Consider the following 17,227-nt stretch of genomic DNA (forward strand, 5'->3'; position numbering starts at 1 on the left):
TAAATTAGAAGATGTTTTTTAAGTTATTCCAAATTAGTCCATTTTAAATATTCAAAGTGTTTAATTTGTACCTAAAATTGGTCATAAAACTAATAAGATATATCCACAAAGATAATATTCTCCAAAAGTTTCTTACCATGTCCACACCAACAAAATATCCTAAGCTTTCTTTTCCTGGCAAGACATCACAGAATATGACTGTGCCAGACTCTATAGTTTCTCCAAGCTTCAAAGAAACTCTGGAGTTTATTTCCAGAGGGGGAAGTTCCATCTGCATTGTGTCCCCTGGACCTGCATAATCACTTTCCAATCCATTGTCATCATCTTCTAGGATTTCTAGCTTGTCCAACGCAACAAATACTCCACAGTCTTCATCGCACTGAAAAAGTTGTTTCCCTTGATATATCCCATCAGTGAAACCTTGGCCGCGACCTTCTTCCTAGTTTTCAAATGAGAAGGGACAAAAATGATTGATAGATAAAGAGATGGAGAAAGATGATCCATAAGAAAAAATGATCCACTCTGGGGATTTGGGGGAAATCACTGGGAAAATTCTAAATGACACACACAACAAATAGAATTATTAGCAGCTGCTGCTCAATTTCCAGTGTCTAGAAAAGAATAAAGAAGAAGCTGTACCTGATGCTGAAATATAATTAATTAATTAATTAATTAAATTTACATCATAATTCCACTGTGGGAGAGCCTGGCTAGATTCTGCACTGTGATTTGAACAATAATTTTGTCATAAAATTTGATCACTTTAAAATAATGATCATGTTAGCTCTGCTTACTGAGAACTTACTATATGCCAGCCACCACGCTAACTCTTCAATCAGTGTATAACAAAAATACTTCAAGCTATGTACTGGTTTCACTATTTTACAGATGAAGAAGCAGATTTAGAGAAGTAGCTTGGTTAAGTAATTTGGCAATCCATCTAGTAAATACCATAACTGAGATTCAAATCTCCAATTGTTTTACAATCACTGCTTTAAAAACTTTAATTACTAATAAGGCATGAAATTCTATATACAAGAATGTAAAAATGTAACTGACATTTAAGTTCTTGAGAATTAATATTAATTTCAGAAATGTGTCACAGAGTTCTTGGTTCTATCTTCAGGAGAAATAAATTCCAAGATGAGTTTCACATATGTCATGAGGGACGACTATAAGCAAGTTGAAATTGCTGGACCTTTTTAAAAATCTTATAGCTACATTTCATTACTTAAGAGCACACACTACAAAAAAACTGAGAAACCTACATATGCTAATGACACAAGGTAATTAATAATTTTGTAGGATAATTCAATTATAATTGGTAGAGTTCATTTTTAGCACACTTAAAATTTCTAAGATTTGAAAGCCTTGAATAATTACATGATGTGTATTTCCTACTATAATAGGTCATTTTTATAAAGTTTTCAATGTATTATCTTTGCATCATCTCAATTTATCATTAGAAAGTAAATCCTAAGAATTACAAGCATCAAAATTACAGATTTCTAGAAAAACTTCTTTATTGTATTTAAGGGGGGGGGGGAATACATGTGTGCATACAAATATACACAGAAACACACACACACAGAGCTCACTAAAATAGTTTATCAAACTTACCAGTAATTCTACTCCAAAGAATATTCCCGACACTGTCCTCTCTGCTAATAAGGGTCCTCTGAAGCGCACAACTCCTGGAAATTTTTCTTCCCCAGATCTCAGCTGTACTTTCACAGGGCAGCCCACATCTATCTGGAGGCCTTTACTTAGTCTGTTTTTGTTCTTAAACAGGCTGAACCTCTCTTCACAATTGGTAATTGCCAAAAGCAATTCTGTGAATTTTTCATTTATTTCTACAACATCCTTTTCATCAACAAAGAGAACTGCATGTGGTTGCTCTAAAATTTTTAATCCAATCTGATTTTTCTTGCCTTTTGCAGAAGGAATCCTCGAGTGACCCACAGAACGATCTTGGATATACTGTCCTATACTCCCCTTTGGTACTTTAAGGAGCTTTTGTGTTTGTTTGTCTGTAACACTGCATTCTTGAAGAAGCAAATAAAAAATCCGCTCTTCCCAGTAGGGTGAAGTAACTTTTTCTTGGCTCCATAAGCCTGAACTCATTGTGACATTAACTCCAAAATATTAACTCAAAAAAAAGGAAACTACTAAGTTTGTAGTAAAACCGCAAAAGATAAATTCACTGGCAGTCCCAAAGCACGTTTTTAGCAATTTGGTGTCCATGCTGTAAAAAGACAGCAAAGCAAAATGCCTAGAGGACAAGCAAAAAGAAACTTTACACTTTATTCTACATGAGCTAAAATTAAGATTAAAGACTTAAGATCTCATTCTATTAATAAAAACACACACATACGTGAAATACTTCCAAAAGTACCTAAAAAGGTTAAAAGACATACATTATTTGTATCTATCATCATTTTTGCATCTTCAATTAAGGAGATCCAATTGTAAAGTATCTTCAAACATAATACAATAATGTTTGTTTCCAAGGCAATGAAATTTACAAAATCAAATTCTAATAACAGATAACATTATATACATATTTAAATATATATGTGCGTGTGTATATATATATATGTACATTTTTTAAACTTTAAAAAGTAGCATTTTTAATAGATCCTGCCTAACTTAAATGAATAAGTTGCTGTATTTTGGCAAAACACACATAAACCAAAAAGGCTGTTACTTCTGTACACACAGTTTAAGTAAAAAGTTACCCCCACCATAATTATTATGATGAACATCTTCTATTAAAAAAATGATGAGTCATATTCTGAAACTTTAAGCACAATTCATATCTGTGTTCCATATTTTGATAATGGATCATTTATTTACTCTATGATCCAGTTTCATTTTCTTCATCATGTACATTTTGTCCTTAGGCAAATGTTAATCATATTAATCAGAGCCATCATTTAATTTCTCAAAATTTCAGTCAGATAATATAAATCTGATTATAGCAAAAGTGTCTTTAAAAATCAATTTTGTATGGGGCAGTCTGGGTGGCTCAGCAGTTTAGTGCCACCTTCGGCCCTGGGCATGATCCTGGAGACCCGGAGTCTGAGTCCCATGTCAAGCTCCCTGCATGGAGCCTGCTTCTCCCTCTGCTTGTGTCTCTGCCTCTCTCTCTCTCTCTCTCTCTGTTTCTCATGAATAAATAAGTAAAATCTTTTAAAAAATATCAATTTTGTAGCCACTAAAACTTGGACTACATAACAAGGAACATAACTGTAATTCAGTAACAAAACATTTTTATACCACAATTTTAACTATGTTATACTAGAAAGGAATACAAAAAGATTATTTCTTTCTCAGTTTCAAATTTTCATTTAAAATTTTTACAATACTAATCTGTCACAATTAAAATAGCCTTCTCAACCCTACTTTAACCAATGGTTAAAAATGATACAATTTCATTAAATCAAATGAAGATTTAGTACATTATCTTAATTATTTTACTGAAAAAGAAAGTTCTTATGTATTTTCTGTCACATGAACGTGGCCACTGGGTTTCTAAATACAGTTACTTATTCCATCCTTATTTGGGGGGGGCCCACAGGGAGAGGGAGAGAAAGAGAACCTCAAGCAGGCTCCATGCCCAGCACAGAGTCCAGTGCAGGACTTGGTCTCACAACCCTGAGATCATGACCCGAGCTGAAATCAAGAGTCAGATGCTTAATTGACTGAGCCACCCAGGTGCCCCTCCATCCTTCTTTGAGGTAGAGGTATCCATTTCCATTCTGAGTAACAACAGCAGTTGAGAGTAGCATCATATTTATCCATTTTATTCTGGGACTTTAAAAATAAATATTCCTAATTAAAGAACCAAATTAAATTTAATAATTTAACTTAATGACTAACCTGGCAAATCTATACAAGGAAGGTTATCATTAGATAATGAAGTACTCCAGAATTGGTCAAGTTTTTTATACAAATCTGTCCCTCTACAACCCAGAACGAGACATGTAAGTTACCCAAGACAGGATAGAGTTTGGCATCCCTTTAAACCAACATTACTGAAATATCTACACAACATTCAGTAAAGGGACAGAGTTAGTGTAAAGTAGTTCTCTCTTTCTCTCCTTTCTTTATAATGTGTTGTCTTAATTCCACTTGAGGGCACTATCTACTTCAGCAGGAGTAGAATCAGTTTATATTTGCCACTTACATAAGACACCTGTGGAAACCCCTATCTTGGCATCATTATAAACAAAACCCCTCATGAAGGCTACCCAGTCACCCAAAGCCTTAATTTGGCTGTATTCCTCTAAAGTACCAAAATGAAGTATTTGTGATTTCTGAATAAACTTCTTCTCCAATGTCAACAAGGAAATATGCTTTTCTAGATCATCAAATTATCAATATGAATGTAATTTTCATTACACCAAGATGTTTGTTACTGTGTTCAAAGGCTTGATGTTATACTTGCTGAGGTCCTCTGTCTCCTTTCTATAGATTTACAGTACCTGGTTTTCCCTTGCAATCAGCCATTTTCTGTGGTTTTCTACAGTGTGCATTTGACTCATTTTATGGCCTTGTTGCTTTCCAACTTACTGTTTCTAATCAATTCTGAGAAGCCAGGGGATGAAATATGTCTTTGTGTTTAAAAAAAAAAAAAAAAACAGCAACAATAGCTCAAAGAAGTATGTATAAATTCTGAATGGCCTTTAGGAGTAAAGCGCAGAGGCTTTACTGCATGGACACTGGGTTACTTTCAGAAGGTTGAGATAGTCAAAAAGCAAATTCTAAAAAAGTGAGTTGCTTTGTTCTCTTTATAAATGTATTTAAATATTTTTGGTCAAAAACTGCTTTTCAAGTATGATGATTCTATTTAGAATTTTTAAAAATTATACCTTCAAATATTAAAATTAAGAACATCCTTGAATCTTAATATTATATACCCACAATTCCTACTCTATTGGGTCTCTAGCTTAACAAGTCATGTAATGATTTTTATTTTTTTATTTTTATTTTATTTTATTTATTCATGAGAAACAGAGAGAGAGAAAGAGAGAGAGAGAGAGAGAAAGAGAGGGAGGTGGAGACACAGGCAGAGGGAGAAGCAGGCTCCATGCAGGGAGCCCAATGCGGGATTCGATCCCAGGACTCCAGGATCACGCCCTGAGCCGAAGGCAGGCGCTAAACTGCTGAGCCACCGAGGGATCCCCATGTCATGATTTTTAAAAAGGCCACCATGATATATTACCAAGACAAAATTAGATTATTATATGTAATTCATTAGGATGCTATGTTTCATATGAATTTGGTTACAGAAATGTTTTTTGCTAATCATTTAAGAGAGTATCTACAGAAACTTTAATATGTAACTCCTATGGTTTTAAAAAAAGGGGTGGAAGGCAATTTAACAATCACTATTAAGAACCATATTTTATAGTGAACACACAGAAGCAGCTTTGCTCTAACCTGCATTAGCACAAGGGGTAATGGAATGAGTTTCAACTCAATAAAAGCGGGGGTCATGTTAGACCATGTTAGACCACTAAAACAGCCAGAACAAAAGTTTATAAAATATTTAAAAAGCATTATCCAAAAATAAAAAGGCTGTGCCTTTCCTTTTTTAGAAAGCACAGATTAAGAAAGAGTAAGTTTGGAATTGCCATATTAAACACTGATTCTCTTGATTGCAACAGATAGTTAGAGAAAGGTGAATGGGGAACTTTATGACTCCAAAGCTATACAAGATAATAAATTTAATGATTGTGAATATCTCACATACTGCCATTACAGCAGAAACAGGTTAATAAAGAGACTTTACTCCACCATAGAAATAAATAGAACGACTACGTTCTTCTTTCACTGGAATATGCGTAACAGTTAAATTAAGTCTTAAGGACGCCAAGCAATAAAACCTAAAGACTATATGGGAAAGATTTAAATGACATTGTCAATGAGTTCTTTATCAATCAAGGTTTGTTTATTTAACATTTTTGTGCACTCAGCACGGTGTTAGATACTAAGAGGTATGACAGATTTAAGATATGATAACTGCCCTACTTTATGTTCTCTTACTACCTTTCAGGTCTAATTGGCTTAAAACTGCCTCTAATAGTATACTTCACTTTGAGTGTAAATATATCACAAATGATTCATCTAAATGCCTTCGTACTTATCTCAGACTGGAAAATTGAGTGATTTCGAATATCCCGATAATTACTCTAAACACTGAGTGAAGATGACCAAAGAGGTGGAGTGCAATGATATATTTAACCCTAAACCATACCGGAAGCCTTTCTTTTGACAACATTCGAGAAGAGGGAATGGTTCAGAGTCACAGAGATTCTGAAAATATTTCTGGTTATCTGAGCTTGTTGAGGTTCTGGATTCTGAACAAACAGGAGTTTAACTGTATTAAAATAAATTCATTAGACCAAGACAGAGGTTGAAAGACAAATATTTATCAGTGTTCTGTCAATCCAATAAAAAAGATAGTCAGGAAATATGTTTTATACAGAAATATTAAAGGTCAGAATCACCACATTCTAAAAGATAATATATAGTACAGATGAACAGCATTAACTACGTACAATTGACAACGGTTGTCTAGAAAATGCAATGTCTTTTCAATTCTCAAGCTATCAGGTTATACTATTCAAAGAACCTCACTACAGAAAACAAAGATCGAATTCAAGAACCTTTTTGCATCTTCTCAAATATCCCGACTTGTTCTAAAAACCACAGGAGGCTACCTAAATCAGAATAAAACTTACAATACTCAAATACTGCCCTCAATTATAAATGGCAAAGAGACAGGAAAGTCATCACAAATACCAAAGAAAGAAGACATACAGGACTTTTCCCAAAAGCTTCTGGATAGTTAGAATAATCACCGTTTTAAGGAATAATCTCTGTCACTAAAAGAACAAGTTGTTATACTACTGAACAGCTACCAACAGAAAAACAGAGATTCCATGATCAGAAAAGAGTCAGTTTTATCTTTCCCCACATTCTAACTTGCAACCCAAGTGCACGAGTCATCAGTCCCTAAAACAAGCGGGATTTATACAATAAAAAAAAGAGTCTGGCTCCTGCATATATATTCATGTATATTCATGTATATTCATGGCAGAAGAACAAGGAACCCTGCAGTCTCCCTAGGGTTAAACCCAGCCCCTCCACTTCCAAACCGGGAACTCCCCAAGCCCTTCATCTTGTATCTCCCATGCCAAACCAGTGCCTCACGCGTGATGGGCATTCAGTACGTGCGAAACGAACCAACAATTTGGTTAACCCAGGTGAGAAAAGTGAAGATCAAAATGCCATTTCCTCATCCTAGGTGTTGAAGTGATCAAAAGCATCCTCCAGGTTAAAAGGGGGGGGGGAAAGTATACTATACTACTTCTCAGAATAAATGAAGTCACAGCTAATGTTCATCCTACTGCATTGTCACACACGTGGGAAGAAACAAATCAAAAATTCACAATCATAAAAACAAGTTGTTTTTGAGGTTCACTTGAAACTGGTTTCCTAGACCTTCACACCATGTTCGATGCCTATAAATTGTAACTGATGAGGATACCTTGACAAATTTAAGGTCAAAGTGTGGAAACTAGGAACAAAATACTAATCGTTTGATGAGCAGGGTGATTTTCCTTTCTCTCTTCTTGTGATAAAGACTTCCATTAAGTCAAGCAAAAAAAAAAAGAAAGAAAGAAAGAAAGAAATCACAGTCGAGGCGTGCCAGACCACAAGAGATGACTGCTGCTGAATGATGTTTGTTTTATGTAATACAGCCCTGGTCTCATCAGCTCTTCGCAAAAGTTATCATCCACAGGAAGGCTTCTTCACGGGAATAACTGTAAGTAACATTTTGCAGCAGAACACTGGAGAATGTTCTGGGTGATGCCGACATTCACAGTACACGAACTTCCACAAGAAATCGCAGCAAGTCATTTTCTCCCAATACTGTTCTCGCTCAAATCCACCCACTACCCGGTGGGGGCCTGGCAGCCTAATGCTCGGGGCCATTCAGTGTACTCCGGGCGTGAGGGGGTGTGCAGAACACCAACCCTTGAATGAACACCCTCCCTCAAGGCCTGGATTTTTTTTTTTTTTTTCCCGGAGCCAATGACTGCAAAAGGAACAGTCTTATTAAGATCTCTATTAGCCCGAATTCAAAAGCGAGGCAGGGAACGCTCCTCCGCGGAGCCAAGGACACAACTTTGCAGGGAGACCCGGGAGAGGGAGAGGATGGGGGGCAGGGACGTCGGGGGCTGAACAGCCTAAAAGGCTGGGTGGCTGGAAGATGACAACCACCCTAAAACATGCAAATGCCACAGGGTGGAATAGAAAAGATGCCAAGTACATGAATAACCGGGCAGCTGACCCAGCCGAGAAACAAATCCAGGAAACACTATCTTCTCTCAAGACTCCCCAATTCCCCCCGCCCCCGGGGCAGATCTTCAACACGATTACAAAGAAAAACAAAAGGAAGGAAAAGAATACCTTGTTTCGACAGAGCGAGCGCACCTTTCAACTAAAGAACTCCGGGTCGTAGGAAACCATCCTCACCCTGGAAAGGGGGAAACTGAAAGAAAAAGCAGAACACGCCATTAACGAGGCCAGAGCCCCGACTGCCTTTCCTGGACGGGAGCCACCAGCACCCCGAGGCCGAGCGATCGAGACGGACAGCCGGGGCTCTCGGGGCCGTCGGGGGCCGGCCGGCGGCCCGTGCCTCAGTTTCCCCATCTGTAAAGGTCTCCCCCGCGGCTCCCACGGCAGGTCCTCTCTGTTCGGAGGTCCCGGCGGCGGCGACCACGCTCCCCCGGCTCGGCAGCCCTCTCGGGAAGCCCGGGGGCGGGGAGGGGTGGGGGGGAGCCCCGGGGGGGGAGCCCGGGCTGACGTCAGCGGGTTCAGCACCCCGCGGGCCTGGCCGGCTCCGGGCCAGGGCAACTAACGGGCCGGCGCCGAGGGCCCGACGGCCGCGGCGGCAGCTGGAGGCGCCCCGAGGCCGGGGAGGGACGCCTGGGGGCGCAGCCGCCCGCCCGCTCGCTCACTCACCTCGGCGGCCGGGCGTCGCCCCTTCCCGGGGTCGCTAGCCCGCGTCCCGGTCCGGCCCCAGCGCCCCACACCCACCGCCTTAATATTTACCTCCGACGCGCGGCCGCGGCGCAGCCGAACCTGCTACCTGGGCCCGCCCCCACCTGCCCCGCCTCCGAGCCGCCCCGGGGGGGGAAGAGGGGAGCGGGGGGAGGGGCGGCTGCCGCGCTGGCCAATCACAGCCCGAGACCCGTCTCTGTGCGCGCTCTGATTGGGCGGCCCTCTGACAGACCTTCCTCCAATGGCTGCCGGCCCGGAGCCGGCTGAAGGGACTTTCCGCTCCGTCAAGCTCGGTCGAGCCAAAGGGAAAGCGGAGGGGGGGGCGGAGCGGGGGAGGTGGGCGGGGAGCTCCAGCTGATTGGACAAAAGGCTGCGGGTGCCGCATTACCATTGGTCGGCACCGGAGCCGGGGCGGGGCGCTGGGCTGCTCGCCGCTGCACCTCCCAGGCCCGGGTCTGGGCTCTTGGCGTAGCTGTCAAAACTCCTGCAGGGAGTTTGGGACTGGGGTGACGCGAGCTGGGCGCAGGATTTCAAGATTCCACGAAAAAAAGCAAAGCTTTAGAATCAGACTTAAGTTTGAATCCTTTGCGCTTTCAACTGAGAGCCTCGTGACCTGAGGATCTCGCCACCACGCTAAGCCTCGATATGCTCATCTGTAAAATGGAGATAACCGTCAGCACCTGTCCTACAGAACTGTTGTGAAAGGCCGCGGGTTGAGTTCCCGACACACCGCCGGAGCTCAGTCATGCTGAATCTCTTCTCCTCCCTCAGAATCCACCCAGGGACCTCTGCTGTTTCGAAACCTCTGTTGCCACCTATCCCAGTTTGCAGGGAGGTCTCCCTAGGGTGGCGCGAGGAAGGGATTTCCACTCGCTGCCTCACTCGGCTCTGCACCCCTGGCCACCAGCCAGGACTTGGGGTGTAGTTAAGGATCTCTCAATTAGAAGGGAGGTTTCAGATTCCCAAAAGTGCTCAAAATATTTAAGGAAGTGCTTTTTATAATCAGTCCCAGAGCCTTGCAGCATAGCATGCCTTGCTGCACTGGATACTCCTGTTAATTAATTCCTTCTCCTTTGACATTTTAAATACCAATTATAGGAGAAGGTGATTAATACTGAGGATAGAAGAGGTATGTGTGTGTGTGTGTGTGTGTGTGTGTGTGTGTGTGTTTAATCATGAGAGGGAACATTTCCCCAGTGGAAAGTGACATTTCTGAAGATCTGGGCAGTTTAAACCAGTGAGCACATAAAAGAAGTCACATGAGTGATCGCTAATAGTACTAGTAAACGGGCCACCCACCTCCCTTGCCATAAGCACCCAGGATGCAGTGGACAGCTTTTGAAAACCTAAGCCTCAATCTACTCTTGTCTCTCCTTAGTTCATCCTTATGCTGGGTCCCAAGCTTCCTGAACCACAATGCAGTAGAAAGCAATAAAGAAATCAACAGGCCTGGCTCACAGTGTGGCCTTCAGTGATACTCTTCCCTCCCAGATCTAGATTCTCCAGTAAAGTCAGGAGGACTCAGAGGTCATCGTCTGGCTGTCTGGGCAAGCAATTCAGCCTGAAGACTGTTTTCGCTTGACCTATACAGTGAGGAGGAGGAGGGAGAAGTAGAAGTGCAGTGGGAGGGAAAGAGTTTGAATTGAAACCTTTGAGAAAAGGCAGGCAGTCTCCCCTTCCCCCACTCGCCACACTGCTCACCATTCCCTAGTTTATTCTCACGGCACATTTGTCTCCTTTATATTATCTCCTGGCCCCTATAGGCCAGTTTGCCACCACTGAACTAGGACATCTTCAAGCCTTTTCTGATGGTGGTGTTTGGTGCTGCTGAGCCCTCTGCTTCAGTGGGGCTTTCTGCTCTACCCATAGCTGTCAGAACCCTCGCTCTGTCCTCCTGTGACCCATTCCTTGAACCAGACACTGTCAAAGCCCGACTTCATTCAAGAGATAGTCTCCCAAGCCACGTCTGATAAATAGGGCTTATCTCATTTACCATCTCCTATCAATTGGTAATGGCTGCCCAGGACTTTGTGTTGAAAACAATTCTAAAACTCTGTTCAGGCTCTCGGGGTGAAAGAGATGTCTGCCAGGGGATAAGGTGGGGGAATAGTGTCATGGTGCAATTATTTGCAATTCTTGATATACCAGCCTCTCCTTTTACAGACAAGAGATTAAGGTCCAGAGAGGGAGAATAACTTGTCCCAGGTCACCTAAGAGGTGAGCTGAGTGAGACCCTGATTCTCCTGATTTCGAGTCAGGACTCTTTCCAGCTCTGTTTAAACAGATCCTCCAGCTGAAATGCCTCTCCCCTCTACCTTCCAATCCTCCCTCTGTTTCAGGCCTAAGCGAAGTCCACCTTCTTCCAAGGGTCTTTGCAGAAAGCTCCAGGCCCTGCTTGTTCACCTCTGTGTATCCACCACCTGACACAGCGTGTTCCACTCAGCCCAGCCAAGATTCACACAACTGCTGGTGGAGCTACCGAGCAGGTACCGAGACACACAGAGGGAGAGGAGATCCCACCCTTGCCCTCTGGCAAGGAAGAGCCAACCTTAAATGACTAGCTACAAGATCACTTACTGAATTACGGAGGGCGGAGGAAGCCCCAGAAGGAGAACTGTTCTGTGCACACATAAATGGTGGCTGGGCGCTTGGGTTAGGGCGGCCTGTTTGAGGAAGTCACCTGTAAGATGAAGGAAAGATGACTAGGGGCAGAGCGGGGGAGGGAGCACTTTAGCAAAGGAAAGAAGACTATGCGTGACGTGTTGAAGAAACTGAAAGGGACAGAGCACAGTAAATGTGGGCAAAAAGAGCCCTTGAGGCAGAACCTTGGAAGCCAGGGTCAAGTTTTGGTCTTTAACTTAAGAGCAGGATCCCAAGGAAGGGTCTTAATAATTTCACTCTGATTCTAAACTGTTGTGCACATAGCTCTCATTATACGCAGCAGGAACCCAACAAAAAGCCATTGAATTGAAAGGAGCTCCCTCCCCCAAGAGCTGGAAATCTGATCGCCTGGTAGGGACCTGTGGCTTGGACTAACACCTAGGCAGGACCCAAACAAAGCTTCTCAGCAGCACTAGTAATGGTTAGTTCTTCGGCCCCGCCCCATGCTCCCCAAATGGCTACCACAGGCAACCTCCTACTTCCAGCCTCACCAAAATCAGTATTTTATATCCTACTGCCGATTCAACTTCTCCTCCTGACACAGCCAAAAGTGAGCTCCTGACACTCCTCCACTCCTACCACAGTCCTGCCTTTTCCCTCCCAGGAAATGGCAATTCCAGTAGTTCATCCAGCCTCCCATGCTTCCAGCCAACTCTCCACCCCTCCTGTGAATAGGAGCATTTAGAATAAGCTCTAAACCATGGGGCTAATGAATAAGCTCTAAATGATGGGGTCAGCTGGACCAGGCAGCCTCAGAGGCAGGGATACTGCACAGACTCTTTCTCCATACAGCCCAGTGTGGTGTTTTAATCAATGGATGAGTGGAGAGTCCACCGTACCAGGGATATGCTTGTCTTTTGGCAGTTGGGGTATGGGGGGAGGCTCCAGGTGCTACTGAACATTCTGTCTGGGGGCTTTTACTCTGGTCACCCAAAAGCTCTTTTTGATAAGATAAAAGGAATTACTTTAATGATCTTTACCCTAATCCTGCTGAACTATAAATCCATGCTTCCCCTGTTTGAGCTATTTGCTATTATCAATGGCAAATGATTTATTTCTGTGTGATTTGAAAAACACACCCACAGAGAAAAGGGTCTAATGCTCTTCATTAGGACCTTTGTGCTGCATCTGGAATCCCACTTGGGACAGTAAATACATCAGGAATGATGCCATGTGGCAGGAGGCCTTCCTCTCTTAGGAAGGAGACACCAATAGTATTGGGGAAAAGGTGATTCATTTTTATAATCTTCCCCAACTTTTATGTTCTTCCTCCTTTAAGCAGGATGATTCTCCATTCGATTAACAAATATTTGAGCATCGACTATGCATTAGGCACACTCTAGACCCAAAGGACTCTTGTTCTCATGGCTCTTGTGCTCATGGAGCTAACTAACATTCTAGGGGAAGGAAGAAACACATGTATGTCGGGTGGTGCATACTGAGAAGACACTATGAAGCAGGGCTGGGGAGAAGAGAGTGGTTGGGGACTGCTATTTTAGGTAGATAGTTCAGGCAAGGACTCCCTTGAGCTGACACTTGAACAAAGATCTATAGTAAATGAGGAAGCTAGCCATGCCAATGTCTGGGGAGGACTGTTCCTGTAAGAGGAAATAGGCAAATGCAAAGGTCTGGAAGCAGTTTGCATTATCAAGGAGCCATCAAGAAGCTGTGTGGCTGGAGCACAGGGGGAGGTGGGGCGGGGGGGGGGGGGGGGGGGTGGCGGTGAGTGGCAAAGGGGAGGACAGTGAAAACACGGGGCTGGGCCAGGCCAGCAGGGGACTTTGACTTTCACCCTGAGCCAGATTGGGAAATTCTGGAGAATTTCAATCAGAGCAGTTCCTCATCTGATTTACCTTTTCACAGGCTCACGCTGTGGGGCAAGGGCAGCAGCAGTGAGGCCAGTTAAGACACTGATGGCAGTAAGCCCGGCAAGGGGTGGGGCCCTAAGGAGGCCCTTGTTTGCTGGAGGTGGGGGATGTGGAACTGAAGATGTCAAGAAAAAAGTTGTTCCAAGTAAAAAAGGGAGAGGAGGGATTTTCAGGATGAGTGATAAGGGAGGGGTGATGCTTAGGGGATTTTGGATTTCTGGACTGTTCCGGAAATGATGATAGATGAGATGATATTTAGAGGAAGGAAAGGAGGAAGGAAGGAAGGAAGGAAGGAAGGAAGGAAGGAAGGAAGGAAGGAAGGAAGGAAGGAAGGAAGGAAGGAAGGAAGGATTAAAGAAGAGAAAAAATAAAACAAGATTCCTTAGATTCTGGATTGCCATCCGCACAGCTGCAGGCTCTCCCCATGTAATTCTCCAAGGGGAACTGCCCGAGATGGCCCTGATGGTCCTCACGACCTTGCTGTTCACCTGAGAGCTGCCACCCAGGGCCGGAGCCTATGCATTCCCTCGCCTGGGCACATCAGAGGGTGTGCCCCACCGCTCTGTGCTTCACCCGCTGGGCTGCACCCATCTCCTGAGTGGGGATGGAGGCGTGAAGATGTGTTGGTGCAATAATGAAATGATGCTGTATGTAGTCTCAACTCAGCCTGCTTAGAATGTGATTCCACCTCCCACACTTCTGCGGGGTATATTCATTCCAGTATCTGGTTTTGGCGCTATGTTGGGGGGGGGATGTGGGGGGGAGCACTCAGATTGACATTTTTTTTTTCTTCTAGGATGATGGTGAATATAATTAAAGTCTGAAGCTCCTTTAAAAAATTATCTTGCTGCTGGTACCTTTTTTTTCCTCTGCACATAAGAATTATGTATTCTCAGCCACAGATCTGGAATGTGTCTGTTTCTGTTCTGGAAGTGATTTCTGAAATCTGCAAAGTGATTATTGGAAGTCTGCTAACTTGGTTGCAAGTTACCTGCCCAGGCCTAGAATGCTTTTGGTGGATCTGTTGGACTTTGGAAATTCAAGAAGCTTCTACTCTGAGCTCTGACAGTAAGTCCATATCCAGGTCCTGGTGGCACCCTTCCCTGGGCCCTCTTGAACTCTTCTTTCTCCATAATCTCTCCCTGGGTTATAACATCCAGGCCCAATGACCCCATTCCCCTTTAGATGCTGAGGACACCCATGCTGTTAAACCTGGCAGTGACCTGTCTCATGAGCTTCAGACTCACAGCACAACTTAGTGTCTTCACTGGACTTCACTTAGGTGTCCCAAACTTGACAATTGAAACAAAGTCCCTCCTGCTTCCACACTTGTTCCCACCTGACTTCCAGAGTGCTGTCCCCAGTTACTCAAGTCAAAAATCGAGAAGCCTTGGGACACCTGGGTGGCTCAGCAGTTGAGCCTCTGGGTCCTGGGATCCAGTCCCACACCAGTCTGCCTGCAGGAATCCTGTTTCTCCCTCTGCCTATTGTCTCTGGCTCTCTCTGTGTGTCTCTCATAAATAAATCTTTTTTTAAAAAATGAGCCTTCAGTCTCCCCTCTCCCTCTTCTCTCATCCATTCCATTTGTAAACCTTTGGGAATCGATTCCTAAAATGTTTCTCTCCATCCTCTTCTCTCCACCTCTGCTGACACCACATTAAAACAGCCAATTGCCTCTCACCCACAATAGCTCCTCAGTGGTCCTTCTAGTTTTTCTGCTCATCCCACCCCTATGCCTTACAGACCCTTCTCCAACCAGAAGTTGGTCTTCTTTAAACATCATTGGTTCATGTTGTGACCCTGCTTAGAACTCTCCAATGGCCTGCCATTATTCTAAGATCTAGCCCAAACCTTGGTCATATGGTCACATGGTCAACCCAGTGCTTCATGAACTGGCCCTATTTACCTCCCCGAACCCATGTAGTGATACTCACCCCTTAGCTTGCCTTAAACATACCATATTTGTTTCCTGTGGCTGCTGTGACAAATGACCATAAACTTGGTGACATAAAATGATACAAATTTTTCTCTTACAGTCCTGGAGACCAGAATCCAAAATGGGCTAGAACCAAAGAGGCAGCAAGGCTGTGCTCCCTCTGGAGGTTCTAGGGGAAAATCTGTGTCCTTGACTTCTCCAGCTTCCAGAGCTACATGTCCTGGCCCAGGGGGCCCCTTCCTCTACCTTTGAAGCCAGCAATCTAGCATCTTACTTGGGGTCACACCACCTTCTTCCTTCAAGTCTCCCTCTGCCTTTCTCTTACAAAGTCACCTGTGGTTGCAATTAGGGTCTATCTAGATAATGTAAGAAACTCTCCCCATCCCAAGATCCTCCTCTTAATCACATCTTTTATTATTATTATTATTATTATTATTATTATTATTATTATTATTTTGAGAAAGAGAGAGAGCTTGAGAGGGAGAGGGGCAAAAGGAGAGGGAAGTAAATCTCAAGCAGACTCCCTGCTGAGCACAGACCCTGGCAGACGTGGGGCTTCATCTCCTGACCCTGAGATACTGACCTGAGCCAAAGTCAAGAGTCTGATGCTTAACCAACTGAGCCACCCAGGCACTACTTAATCACATCTTTATAAAGTCCCTTTTGCCACATAAGGCAACAGTCAGAGGCTCCAGGAATGATGAGCTAAATATTTGGGGCCATCACTCAGCCTAGTACACATACCAAGCTCTTCCCCATGACAGGGTCTTCGTGCAGCTCATCCACAGTGAACAAGACCCCCCACTCTTGGCAAAGCCAGCCCCTTCTCATTTTGGGGTCCCAGCTTACGGGTCTGTGACCAATCCCCAGTTTGAAGGTTCCCCTCTATTTTGAACCTTTGTTTCTTTCCTCCCTACCACTTACCACAGCGGACCTTATTTTATATATCTTCCAGTTCACTAGTATCCTTCCTGCCTCTCCTCCCTCCTCAAGTGCCTTGAGGACAGGGATCATGTCTGTTTTGTTCATCCACCGACGGTCCTAACATATCTGGCCAACACATCACTGACGAATCAATTTAAGGAAAATGAAATTTACAATCCAAGACGCCACCACACGAATGGACTGCTGCGTATGGTCCTCGGGGAAAGCAAGCCCATCCATCTCCACCTTCCTCCTAGTCTTCTGTATCAGAACAGTTGTCTGGACAGAAACTACCACCACCACCGAGAGCCCACGGAGATGCCGCAGCCATTTAGTGAGCCAGGCCCACGCAAAACATTTCAAGGGAGCGGATCTCACTTCAGTGAGTAGCCACCTGAGCCCTTGCTCATTAAATGCAGTTGAGAATGAGGTCAATAAGGCCTACCCAGGAGGCTGCCCACTGAGGAGAGCTGTTCTCGAACCTTCTCCATCCCTCCCCTGCTAAAGACTCTTGGAATCACTGGGAGAGAATCAAAGGAGGCCCAAAGACCTCCTCACACTTGCCATTCAGCCATGTGGGGCACCACAAGGCTCCTCCCTGCACAGCCTCAAATTTCACGCAGGGTTAAACCTTTCTGAGCCGAAGCCCAAAGGGTTTTGTTCGCAAGCCCATTTCTAAGAATTGCTTTTGCCCCAAACAATAAATTTTCTGCTCAAAACAGCATTCTTCCCCCTCTAAGTAGAAAATTGTGCTTTGATA

General features: G+C 43.8%; 1 protein-coding gene and 1 long non-coding RNA gene across 8 annotated transcripts in view; one reads left to right on the forward strand and one right to left on the reverse strand.

Moving 5' to 3' along the window:
* Positions 1-9,209, reverse strand: part of CYLD (CYLD lysine 63 deubiquitinase) — a 71,350-nt gene extending 62,141 nt beyond the window's left edge. The window contains exons 1-4 of one of the 6 annotated variants that reach the window (XM_049104540.1): positions 9,130-9,209; positions 8,485-8,566; positions 1,621-2,272; positions 137-439 (exon numbers count right to left, since the gene is read on the reverse strand). In XM_049104540.1, the coding sequence (XP_048960497.1) occupies positions 137-439; positions 1,621-2,124 (807 nt within the window). In that variant the 5' untranslated portion in view covers positions 2,125-2,272; positions 8,485-8,566; positions 9,130-9,209. Of the gene's footprint in view, positions 1-136; positions 440-1,620; positions 2,273-8,484; positions 8,567-9,039 lie in introns of all 6 variants that reach the window. The other 5 variants (XM_035713188.2, XM_025446891.3, XM_025446890.3 and 2 more) reach the window with 5 other exon arrangements.
* A 255-nt stretch (positions 9,210-9,464) lies between these two features.
* On the forward strand, positions 9,465-17,202 carry LOC112660213 (uncharacterized). Of its 2 annotated transcripts, XR_003136765.3 has the most exons (4): positions 9,465-11,295; positions 11,418-11,564; positions 14,504-14,675; positions 16,499-17,202. It is a non-coding gene; the product is annotated as an uncharacterized LOC112660213 (long non-coding RNA). The 2 variants fall into 2 exon arrangements; XR_007407544.1 differs by having other exon boundaries at positions 9,465-11,564.
* The last annotated feature ends 25 nt before the right edge of the window (positions 17,203-17,227 follow it).

Source organism: Canis lupus, chromosome 2, assembly GCF_003254725.2.
Source record: "Canis lupus dingo isolate Sandy chromosome 2, ASM325472v2, whole genome shotgun sequence".
Taxonomy (NCBI): Eukaryota; Metazoa; Chordata; class Mammalia; order Carnivora; family Canidae; genus Canis; species Canis lupus.